Source organism: Nycticebus coucang, chromosome 1, assembly GCF_027406575.1.
Source record: "Nycticebus coucang isolate mNycCou1 chromosome 1, mNycCou1.pri, whole genome shotgun sequence".
Classification (NCBI taxonomy): Eukaryota; Metazoa; Chordata; class Mammalia; order Primates; family Lorisidae; genus Nycticebus; species Nycticebus coucang.
The window spans coordinates 37368861-37381857 of record NC_069780.1 but is presented as its reverse complement, the minus strand read 5'-3'; the positions used below and the strand labels follow the sequence as shown (position 1 = coordinate 37381857).

The window sequence follows — 12997 nt, the reverse complement described above, 5'->3', positions numbered from 1 at the left end:
GAAAGATAAAAATAAGCCAAGAGACTAATTAATGCATAAACTGAACCACCCAAAGCTCCAAACAAGTCAAAGTTACTGTATCTGATTGTATTATCTGTAGTAACAAGGCCTTGACTGCAAAGAAAATATTTAATTAGGGGTGGTGCCTGTGGTTCAAAAGAGTAGGGCACTGGCCCCATATGCCGGAGGTGGTGGGTTCAAACCCAGCCCCAGCCAAAAACTGCAAGAAAATATTTAATTAGAACATGACATAAAATTTTAATTTACAAAGTTAGAGTTATAAATTTCAAATATTTTTTTAAAAAAAGAATTACAATAGTAAGCTTGGCAAATCACTTTGATTCAACTCCTCTAATCCCCTGTTAGACTATAATTAATTATGTAATCAGGCATACAATAAAATATTTCTGTCTTGTGGTGATTTTATTTAAATAATTAGAAGACATTAATTGCTATCCATATGAAAATAAATCAAGCAATTTGCTTACAATCTTATATTGGAAAAAAATAACAATTCTGTTAAATACATGAAAGGGGAAATTACCACTGGGGAAAAATGTTGCGGGGGACAGGACAGTATGACTAAGAAACACTGATGTCTCTTGGGTAATGTTTTTAAAATTAAATGTTTTTATTCAAAGATTTTAAAATAGAAAAAATAAGCCATCTTATTGTGAAGAAATCAAGTTTTAAGTTACTATACTTTTGATTAATTTATCACAAGTCATTTTGTAAAATTAACAGCATGGAACCACACCAATGATAAGTTAAATGCCTACAATGCATCTTAACAGTAATTGTAATATTTCATCCATTTCATGAGATTGAGTTAAATGTTCTTTCCAGATCAAAGAAATTACTTTGTAACTGACCAAACCAGTGTGATTGCCTGCTTTAACCCCTACATTTCTTCTGCCGGAGGAAATTGATTGCTGAAGAAAATACAGTTTACAGAGCACTAGTGTCCCAATTTTGGTCTCTCATGAGTTACCTAGTGATTTTCCCCATTACTGTTATTTGAAAATCTGCAATGGGACTGCTCAAAGGAAGAAACAAAAGCCCAACTATGTATTTGTCTCCAGGGTGTAGGTGATTAGTGTAGAGATTAATACTTTTCCTCTACTTCCTGAAAGGCAATACACTGTCCATCTTGACCTTCTTTCAAATTCCAGTTTTCACTGGATCAGCTCCATTTGTCATGGTGAATCCAGAGCCCTTGGTTGCCATAATGGGTTAGCTGACAGGAGCTTTAACCCCTCCAGGGAGGGGCCGTGCCACATAGAAGGGTAGATGAAAGCTTCGCTCCATTACCTGGGGACAGGAGCCTTTATTGTTGGGTGGTGGACTCCAGAAGCCTTCCTCTCTGCCCATTCCAGATAACTGGGGCCCCTTCCTCCACAAAGATGACTGCACTGACCCTACGCAAAAGAAAAAAAGAGGTTTCAATATTCAATAGTCACATCATTTGCAAGGCCTCGCAAGAGAAACCCTAATGGGAGTGGTTGGAGAATTGGCCTGAAATATGAGACACAAAAAGAATTTATTCTCAAACTACTCTAAATCCAATTTAAAAAAATTCAAATAGTCACCGAGTGCAGTGGTTCATGCCTGTCATCCTAGCACTCTGGGAGGCCAAGGTGGGTGGATTGCTTGAGCTCAGGAATTTGAGATCAACCTCAGCAAGATGAGATCCCATCTCTAAAAAAATAGCCAGGCATTCTGGTGGGCACCTGTGGTTCCAGCTATTGGGGAGGCTGAGGCAAGAGGATGGCTTGAGCCCAAGAGTTTGAGGTTGCTGTGAGCTATGACTCCACGGCACTCAACCCCAGGGCAATTGAGTGAGACTTTGTCTCAAAAAATAAATTAAATAAATAAATTAATTAAATTAAAATAGTCTTGGTTGGTTGAGGTGATTCAAAGAATTATGCTACCTGACATTGCTCTTTAGCTTCCCCTGTGTACTTTCTATTTCCTTATCTGGACCATAAATGTCTTGGGAATAGAGCTCAGGTTTTAGATATATTTGTGTTCTTTTCCTCTGGCGTGGTATAATGTGTTCTTTTCCTCTGGCACGGTAAGGACCTTGGCCAACATCACCTACACCAACTGATGTTGGCCAAGGTCATTGAAGATGGTTGTATGGCTTTACCACTGTACTGCTATACTGTGGTACTGGGTTGTAATGGATTTTCCAGGAGCAGAGAAGAGATTGGTTCGCAGCCAAACTAGATCTTTTATCTCATTCCCCACGCTACCTCCCCACTTAATCTCTATGTATACTTAGAGACCCAGGCATTTATGAAACAGCTGGATGTGATTGGGGATGTGATCACTCATACCAGAAGACAGTTATATGAGTGGCCCAGAAAGAATGGGTCAAATTGTTTGCAGTACAATATGCAAAAAAAAAAGGAGACATTCTAATCTAACCCTGAGTAATTGGCTAACCATAATGAGCCCTTAGTTCTTTTCTGCATTTAACCACATTCTTGTCCAATCAATATACTATTGATTAACTTGCAAAATTATATTATGCGTACTTCTAAAATGGATTACTTTTGTAAGAAAGAATAATGTGTTTTTAGCTGCTCAAGGAAAACTAGTATGTAACTACAAGATATTACGTTACTTTATAATAGTGCTACTAATATAAAAATAAAAACCCAAGCAACATGTGAAAATGCTGAATTTTCCCATTATCTAGGCATCATTAATCATTTGGAAAACTATACTATATATTGTGGCTTTTATATTCAATTCTTAAGTGTGTCTTAAATCCAGGCCTTCTTCAAATTAGGCAATGACGTTCTACTGAACTCAGTATTGTGGTTTACATGGCAACATATATAAGGGAGGGGAATTTAGAGCGAGTTTTCCAAAACATGAAGGCCATGTTCTCTCTACAAAGAAATCTAAGGAGGAAGGTATGGTAATAAACATATTGGTGAAGAATAAAAACAGAAAATGTAAATGGAGCTGGTATTTCGTTCTCCTTTTGTCAGCAGAAGAACTATTCATATTGGCTCAGAGTTTCTCTAAACCTTTCCAGAGGCTTAGGACACAAAAGTATGACCAATTGTATCCTCTGATTCGTGAAATAGAACTATGATAACTGAGACCCAGGCCCAAAAGGTTGATCATAACACGACTCCTGGCAGAAGTTTTACGTCAAAGTATATCTAACTCCATTTCCGCCCAAAATAGATTGAATTCCTAAGAACCTGGGTTGATTTTATGGCCCCTCCCCAAGCAGTCTGGCAGGACTTTGCAGACAGCCAGGCATCTGACTGAGTCTAGCCCTTGATAAGACTGGAATACTCTGAAATCCCTCGGGCAATCCCCAGATCAACTTAAATATGCATGGACCCTTTCCATGGGGGGACACTGGCAGGGTACGGTGGCTCACATCTGTCATCCCAGCAAACTGGGAGGCCAAGGCAGGTGGATTGCTTCAACTCAGGAGTTCAATACCAGTCTGAGCAAGAGTGAGATCTTGTCTCTACTAAAAATACAAAAAACTAGTCTGGTGTGGCAGGCCCCTATAGTCCCAGCTACTCTGGAGGCTGAAGCAAGAGGATTGCTTGAGCCCAGGAGTCTGAGATTGCTGTGAGCTATGATGCCACAGCACTCTACGTAGGGCAACAGAATGAGACTGTGTCTCAAAAAAAAAAAAAAAAGAACATGGAACAAATTTCATGGAGCCACTTACAATTTAACTGGAACTATACATAAATATAGAAGATCTAGATCTCAAACCTCAAGAATGACTTCAAAATCCAACCTAATTCAAAATAAGGAGTCACTTATTGTGTGCCTGCTCAAAGTGATTGAGCAGACTGCTGTGTGACCAGAGTTTTGAGCAAATGTAGCAACCTCATATAAAACAGAAATCTAGTCCAAATATATTTCTCTAAAGCTCCATGGCATTTCAATATAGCCCAGATGCTCACATAGCTTATGTAACATAATTATCATTTGTCTGGTTAGATGAGACTTTCCACAGAAAAAACATTCAGCATCCAGGTAAAGATAACCATTCACCAGGCTCTAGGGAGGAAAACTGGCCAACGTCTGCCGCCTGAACATTCTTGCCAGCCACTGGTTGCCTCTCTTTCCTGGGGTCTTGGTGTTCCTTTATAACCACAAACTGCAGAAAACAAAAGGGAGAGAGAAGATATTATTATATAATTCACAAATTTTCTCCACTTACATTAAATCAAAGTCTATCATGTTCAGCCTAAAGAAGTTGAAAGAAAGGCTCCATCACATTTATCTCTCTGACTAAAGAAAAATTCTATTTTCATTTAAGAACTTTATATTACTTTATTTTTTTTGAGACAGAGTAGAGTGCCATGGTGTAGAATAGCCTTTGGTAGAGTGCCATGGTGTCACAGCTCACAGCAGCCTCCAACTCTTGGGCTTAAGCGATTCTCTTGCCTCAGCCTCCCGAGTAGCTGGGACTACAGGTACCCACCACAACGCCCGGCTATTTTTGTTGCAGTTGCCACTGCTGATTTTTTTTTAAGCTGGCCAGGGCTGGGTTTGAACCCACCACCCTCAGTATATGGGACCGGCATCCTACCCACTGAACCACAGGCGCCATACTTTATGTTACTATCAGAGAAATCAGGTGCTTCCAATATCATTACCAAAGAATCTATTCTAATTCTAAAACCCTAACTTTCGTGTCACTGGGGGCCACTATTTTACTATGAGCAATATAAGAATACATAAGTATTCTAAGCATTGGCCACAGGCCAGACAAATGGGATTTCAGATATGTACACGCTACAACTTTTCAAGTATATATATATATACACACACACACATATGTGTGTGTGTGAATAAAATTCATGTAAATGTGCCACCAAGTTCTGAGTAATTTGGAGTCATTAACAAGTAATTGTAACTAATAGTGTAACAACTATTTTGCAAGGATCTACCAAATGCTTTCTCAGAGCTGAACAGCTTAGGAACCAGAAAACAAGGGAGGCCAAAAAACCAACATTTCCCTTCAGTCAGCACAATGATTACTTCTGTCATTATTTGTATTGTCCCAGTAGAGAGACTTGCTATGCAGGCTGACCAGAGTTCACTGGCTTGGGCTCACACTAGGTGGATTAGATATTAATAGATAAAATAGAGCAATGATAAAAGGAAAGAAAAGAAGTAACCCTATGCTCCAGGACAAAGGACACAGTTTGGTGAAGCCCTTCCTGTCAATCAGTAACCCAGCAGGACTGCCCCAAGCTTTCGGCTGACTGTGCTCCATGGCTTCAGAAATGGGCTCTCCACGCAGGAAGGAGCCCGCAACTCTGAAATGACAGGAGGAAAGGGGAACAGAAAAAATCTCTTTGCCCATGTTTTTCTTTGAGAAAAGTGTAAGAAAGGATGATGAGTGGATTCAATTAAGGGAGGACAGAGGGACGTTGGTAAGGGAAGGGTGAATTCCACGAACATGTGTTTTCATTTTGTTATTTTCCACAACACTAATCACCCTTCATCTCCCCCTCGCCAGTGGTCTCCCTGCAACAGAGCACCGCAGAATTAATAATACGGGACCCGCTGTCTAAGGGCACATGCTCATTATGTGTGGCTCAAATCAAAAGCCAGCCCTCTGCACTGCAAATTTTCCAACCACGTGCCTTTCGCTGCCAGAAGAACATTCTGGGCTGAGAGGGGAAGGCAGCTGATGGAACCAGATTTGTTTCTGTTGCTGCCTCTCCTAGTTTGGGTGCTCAGCTCTCTCCCGCCCCCACCAATATCTGCAGCTGCAGCTGGTGTCCACAGCCATTATAATGGCTGTGGGACTCAGCCCAGCAGCCCAGGGCCTCCTCACACAGCCCTGAGCCAACAAGCTGCTCATGACAGCAGCAGAAAAGGGGTTGTATTTTTTTATTTTTTTTAAAGAACAGATACACACAGATTGTGCTTCTCCTCTTCCCCTTGATTTAAAAGAGATGAATTAAACTTGCTACCTGACAAGTGAGACCAGGGTCATTCAGAAGCCCACAGCATCATGAGGCCTCAGAACACCGAGCACTTTCTGGAGCTAAGGCCTCCTAGAATCACACCCTTAGGAAACTGACAGAGACACAGTGATATCCAAGACCATCTAATCTGGACCTCTGGTTGTACTGAAGAGGAGGCAGAGGTCTGCAGAGGTTAAACAACTTGGTGAAGATGAGACAGCCAATTAGTAGGAAGGTAGGCTAGAACTCAGATTTCGTATTTTACTTCCAAGTCAAGTTCCACCAAAAAATAAGGAAACACTGAATGCTATTACAGGTAGGGACAGAGAATCACCTGTTAGTCAAAAGCACAGGTATAGGAAAGCTATTCCCCGGGAATGAATAGTGATGTGGGAAGGACCCTAGATGTTGCCTTTGCCCCTCCAGAACCTTCCCCTCATAGCTCTTCCATAAAGTCTCAATCCTCCACGGACCTGCCATATAGTCCAGCCTCTCTTACAATATACACCACAAATAATACCACGAGCACATACTGAATCAGTCCCGTTAACTGACAGGTTTCTGGAAATGGAGTTCCCATAATGGGTTCTAGAAAGCTTGGCAGGGCCTGTCCCAAGTCTGCCCTCTTGTGTTCTGAGATCAGTCCCTGAGCTGGGTCCTCTTTGAAGCATCTGAACTTCCCCATCCACTATGCTTTCTGGAAAACATCTAGGTTTGTCAGGTACAATAGTGGACAGCCAGTTACATGAGAACTTAAACTTTTATTGTAAGTGTGAATTTAACCAGGTGCCTTGGATGTTTACTTGCTGAATCTGGTAGCCATTTTGCTATTGAAGTACAGGGACTTAAAATTTACATGAGAAAAGAAATATTAAGAAAATTGGCAGCGTAAGCTTGGGCTTTTAAGACATCCATCCAAAAGGTACCAACTAAAAATTGGGAAAGATTCTTCACACAACACAATGCATAAAAATCTAAGTTATAGAAAGAATCTATGATAAAAAACAATTCCCCATTTTCTTGTGCTATTATTTTATACCATGCACACATCTGATTCCCTTAGTTTGAAGCACAGTTGCCTCCCGCTCCCACCCAGGGCCTCCCTAGTTGATGTGCCGGCCAACAATAGTGGCTGGAAGCTATAACAGATGACAGCTATTCTGAACTTGGTACAAATGAGAAAAAAATAAACTGGGCTTAATAACACGCCAGTTCCTTGCTCCATCTGCTTTGGTTGCCATTACCCAAGGTTGGGGGCAAGAAGATGTCCCATCCTCGCTGGTGGCAAGCCTGCTGCTGTGCGCACCGCCACTCCCATCTCCACTTGGCTCTTCATATGGGTTCTTCAGAGTTTTCAATAGCAGCTTCTTAGTCCTGTGATAAAGCCAAAATGTGAGACAATCTCAAAACAAACAAAACACTCGGCCTACTCAGCAATGGTCAAGAACAACTATTTTTGCTACCGAAATGTAGGTCCCTAAAATGGGCAGTAAAGAAGAAACATGAAGATCACTAGGAACAAAACTTGGGGTGTTCAAGGCGTTCATCTCTGCAGAACTCTTTCCAAGGTTCTGTGAGGTAGGGGTGTGTGCGCGCATGCTGGGCGGGAGAGCCAGGCATTCATTCACTCACAGATGCCCACTGAGTACTAACTATCCCCTCAACACTGTCCTGGTACTGGGGACATAGCACTGGAAAAGCAACAAGGTTTCTACCTGAATAGCCGTACAGATCTATTTGTAGTGGGGCGTAGGGGGGCTGTCTATGGAATTATGTTCCAGCAGCCGCGAGGCAGGCTACATTAGCTCTGTTTACAGGTGCAGCCAGTGGGAGCAGGAGCAGGCAGAGACGCCACCAAGGCGCAGCAGCTATGGAGGGCAGCCCAGGAAGGGGGTCATCAGGACACAGAACTCTGGCTCCCTTCCACTCCCCACCGTGATCTCTCCTACCCACCAAGGAATTAGAGGCAAAATAGAAGGAGGGGAAGACCCAACCTAATACATTCTCCAGCTACAAAGCCAGGAAATAGACTAGGTCTTTCGCTTCCAAATCCAGTTTTTTAAATAGAGTAGACTGTTCTGTTTGACAAACATTCAGCATTAAGTCTATGCAAGGCACCGTGCCCACAGTGCAGATGGAGGGGGCTGTAGATCTAGTATTAAACACATCCCAAAGTGGGGGGACGTGTGTCAGGGCTGATCCCACTGATTTTTTTTTTTTTGTATATTTGTTTATGTGAGACAACAGAAATACCAAAACAAAACATCAGTGGGGGAGTCAGTCACGAATCCCCTCCACTGGTATAGGATTGTTAAGGCAGGCTCTGTCCTCAAAGCAGCAGCCTCTGGAGGACAGCTAGGTACCTAATACATCACGTGGGCACCCAAGGGAGGGAAAACAGGAAGGCGATACACAGCCTTCCTGGACCAGCAGCCAAGCTCAAGATACCACAACAGCGCTGCAGTCCTGGGGCAGATGGGCAGCTTAACTACCTCTAGGAGCGCAAGCATCTGTCAAAAACCCTACCTGGACATGTGGGAAGAGCGAAAAGGCTGTGGGAAAAGGCGTATGCCATGAGCTGAGAATCCGATGTCATGGATGGTGTGGGTTATTACAGGTTTTAATCAAAGTCTTCAAGAAAAAAATAGAGCAAGTGGCTAAACAGTTGCAAAAAGTTACAGAGTTATGGTTTGTGATGGAATACTTCCTGTTGACTTTTTTATAAGGGGTGGAGGTCTTTCCAAGAAAGCAAGTTTTATGAAGCAATATTGTGAAGATACTTTTTAAAATTTATTTAGTTTTACACACAATAGTCTTTTGAGGTGCAGAAGACAGTGTCAAATAATATTTAGACAAAAGAATGGTATTAGGGAAGAAGTAACTGATTTTAACTCTTTAAGGAAAGCTATTTAATATTCCTGACTTAAAAACCCAATGCTAGAGCTATATTTGTTGGCTTATTTGAGTGACATGGCAATATTTAGACTAGCAATTTTAATTTGACCTTGTCAGAATCAATCTAGCCATAGTACAAAATACAGCCACACACAGCTAACTCTTTAATTACATTAACAATTCATCTCACGAGACCCCTTGCAATAAGTACTATTCTTGTCTCTATTTTATACCAAAGGAAATTAATGAATACAGAGGCCAAGAAACATACTTGATGTTATTTAGATACTAACTGGGATTTGAACCTGTGCGCTCTAATTCCAGAGCCCATGCTCTTAACCACTACACTGGGATATAGCAGGATCTCAGACTAGTGCATCTTGGCTGACATGTTGAATTTTCCAGAATACAAGACAGTTGTCACTTGAGTGGTTAAATTTTTATCTCCAGATGGTGGCAGATATTTCGTACAGAGAATTGGGACCTGTTAAGTGGGACTTAGCTTCTTTAGCCATGAAATGAGAAGAGTGAACTAGATAATTCCACAAAGTATCTTCAGCCCCCAAGTTTCGTGACTCACTGATTTTGTACAACACAAACCACAACAGTACATAAAATAATTTCCAATATTGGTGATAGTAGAGGATGCTGTCCTACTTTTTAAGAAAATGGAAAATGAACAGTATAGTGTCTTCACTGTAATGTAGTTATTATTTTTTAATGGAATGTATAAATGTTATTGTCCCACAGTTTCCAACTATTAACTTGAAATTATTGAAAACACAAAATCCAAAGACCCCCTTCTTTCCAGGAAGATATGAATTAATTAAAAAAAGTTGTATTTTGTGGGAAATCAACTGATAGAAGGCAGCTGTGAAGAATTGGAGTTCTGCAGGCTGTGGTGGTGGGAGGAAGCATGTGGTGCTGCAAGGAGAAAGTGGGATGCAAAAATTGCTCCAGTCGGGTAGGAACCACAGAGGTGGGTGCAGGTGTGTGGACAAAGACCGCAACGAACGAGGAAGAGCACGGCCGTCCTTACTTTTTGTATGTAGTAAGTATGTAAATGGTCATCTCAAGGAGGCAGGTGACTCCCCCACCCCCACCCCAGGAGGGCTTAGAAAGAGGTTTAAGGTACCAGAGAAAGAAAGGGTCACCTGTAGTAATGAGCCCCCCACAGCCCCAGGAGGAGCAGCAGGACCAGAGCCACCACACAGACAGCCACCACGGTGACATTCCGCTGCTGTTCCAGGCCAGCGTGGCGCAGTTCCCACCACTTCAGATCTCGGTGCTGACATCGCTCCCCGACATAACCCACAACGCAGCTGTGACAACACAAACAGAGATCATCAGAGACGCCTGGCCAGAATCCTGATGCTTTTCAGACTCGATATGCAGCGTCTCCCAACCTCTGCATTTCTAGACTCAGCTCTTTGGAAGCATATAGAAAATCCATCAGGGGTCAGCTGAAAGCACTCTGGTTTACAAGTTAATGCCCCACGGACTTCCCCTGTTAGTCTGTTTGCCCTGGGATTGATGGGGGATTATTTGCATACTGCCTCTATAAAGCGTTGCAGAACATTGATTAAAATCAATTTCTGTTAGGCCAAAATCCTGAGGAGCCACCTTTTAAAACCAACACAAAGAAAGCAGTTCTACCCTTAGAGCCAAGGGAATTTTGGAAACAAATGTTTGGCCAGATTGCAAGGAGTACAGGTCAACGGAAAGAAGAATCTGAAAGCAGAGTCCCTCCTTTCAAACGGGGTTACCAAAGAAGAAAATATATAGTTCCTGAATAGGACACGCAAGCCTACCTAGTCTGAGGAGGAAACATATTTCCCTTTTCTTGTTTTTTAATCACTATTGGCCCAGGGGAAAAGGTCTCACTGGTGACAAACATGCAAATATTTGCCTATTTTCTTCAAGGCCAGGGAACTATGTGGAGGAAAAAGGAACATTCGCCCAGAAACACCCTACTGTCTCATTCATGAAATTGTCACTAAATTACCAGTGACCACTACACTAGGATATGGAACTTACGGAATTATGTTCCAGCAGCCGCGAGGCAGGTTCCACTGTGGGACCTTTTTAGAGTAAATGAAACAATACTGCCATCTACTGGGAGCGTGCATTTCCAGAAACTACCGGCTCTCGGGGAAACATTTGTATTTTATTATTCTTTAAAATACAAACATTTGCATTTTACTATTCTTTATTATTGTTTAAAAACATCCTACTAAACATTTTGTGATGCCCACTTATTAGGAATTCCTTCCCCTTGGCCCTATTATATCCCTACAGGTCCCCACATTACTCCAAAAGGACTTGAAATGAACACACAGAGAACTGATCCCAGTCCTCAAGGTGAGAAAAGGCGGCATGGAAAAACATTCCATGAGTCTCCAGAAGGTCTGGATCAGTCCTGCTTCCACCTCTAGCTGATCTCAGGAGGTTGGCAAGTCATTTCCAGAAGGAAGGAAAGGAGTTAGCATTTGTTAAGCACCTGTGTGTTTGACACTGTGTGAGGCACTTTTACTTGGGTTATTTTTTATGGCATATTCCTTTCATTTCATTTTATTTTACTCTATTCTATTCTGCTTTGTTTTATTCTACCAAGTCTCACTCTGTCTCCCTGGGTTAAGTATCATGGCATCATAGCTCATAGCAACCTCAAACCCTTGTGCTCAAGAGAGCCTCTTGCCTCAGTCTCCCAAGTAGCTGAGATCACAGGTGCCCACCACAACATCCAGCTAGTTTTTCTATTTTTGGTAGATATGGGGTCTCACTCTTGCTCAGGCTGGTATCAAACTCCTGAGCTCAAGCAATCCATTCACCTCTGCCTTCCAGAGTGCTAGGATTATAGGCATGAGCCATCATGCCCAGCTCACATTTCCGTCTTCCAGATGAGGAAACTGGGGTTCGAGGAGTTACTACAAAGTCACATAGCTAATGAGTGATAGGTTTGATTCAAATAGTTTTGTGATTTAAAGCCTATATTCTTTCTACTACATCATTCTGCTCCCAGAAAGAGTTTTATGCTCTATTTACTACTGAAAAGCTATTTTTCTTAGAACTAACCATGTAAGAGATGTCAGGATCTGAATATAAAAGCATAAAGGACCATCATTATTCCAAAACTCCCTGGGTTCTGGTTTATTTCTATCTATCTTTGGTTATAGTCACTTACTCCCGATACCTAGCAGCCATTTTTAAACTGTTGGATGTTGATGTGCCACGCCTCTGATCCTCTCAGAGATTGGGGGGTCTTAAAGAATATGTTAATTGGTGTTGTGGTGGGCGCCTGTAGTCCCAGCTATTCGGGAGGCTGAGGCAAGAGAATCGCATAAGCCCAAGAGCTGGAGGTTGCTGTGAGCCGAGTGATGCCACGGCACTCTACCGAGGGCAGTAAAGTGAGACTCTGTCTCTACAAAAAAAAAAAAAAAAAAGAATATGTTAATCACATGGCCAGGAGTCCTGTGAACAGCCAAGTCTGGCTATTATAGCAGAGTCTCCCTGAGCTTTAGAAGACCCAGAATACTCAGTCAGCCTTTTACTAAACAGGGGCTGGGGGAGAGAGGTATCACTAGTATTTTGGGTTCTTCTGATAAACCAAAGAAGTTTATGTTTCCATAGTCAAGTGATTTCAAACATTCTGGATTAAATAAAGGTAAATAAGACATTTTAATGTGTTGTGGTATACCATGAATTAAGACCTGAGGGCTAAAGTATGACACATTTCTCAAAGTACCTTGACTACACAATCTGTTTTTGTTTGTTTGCTTGTTTGTTCTTTGAGACAGAGTCTCACTCTGTTGCCCACACTAGAATGCTATGGCATCAGCCTAGCTCACGGAAACCTAAAACTCCTGGGCTCAAGTGATCCTCCTGCCTCAGCTTCCTGAGTAGCTGGGACTACAGGTCCTCAGGTTGCTAAGAGCTGTGACGTCACAGCACTCTACTGAGCGTAACATAGTGACATTCTGTCTAAAGAAAGGAAGGAAAGAAAAGGAAAAGGGAAAGGGAAAGGAAAAGAAACAAAACAAAACCAAATTTCACAGTATTGATATTGAGAGATCTTAGTCTAAAGAAGACTTAGACTTCTTGGCACCCACAGCTCAGTGGTTAGGGTGCCG

The 12997-nt window shown here is 42.0% G+C and overlaps 1 protein-coding gene across 1 annotated transcript in view; it reads right to left on the bottom strand.

Moving 5' to 3' along the window:
- Nucleotides 1–268: 268 nt before the first annotated feature.
- EGF (epidermal growth factor) overlaps nt 269–12997 on the bottom strand; it is an 86405-nt gene continuing 73676 nt past the window's right edge. The window contains exons 21-24 of the mRNA XM_053565908.1: nt 10022–10189; nt 7217–7346; nt 4042–4147; nt 269–1418 (exon numbers count right to left, since the gene is read on the bottom strand). Coding sequence (XP_053421883.1) covers nt 1234–1418; nt 4042–4147; nt 7217–7346; nt 10022–10189 — 589 coding nt within the window. The 3' untranslated portion in view covers nt 269–1233. The remainder of the gene's footprint in view (nt 1419–4041; nt 4148–7216; nt 7347–10021; nt 10190–12997) is intronic.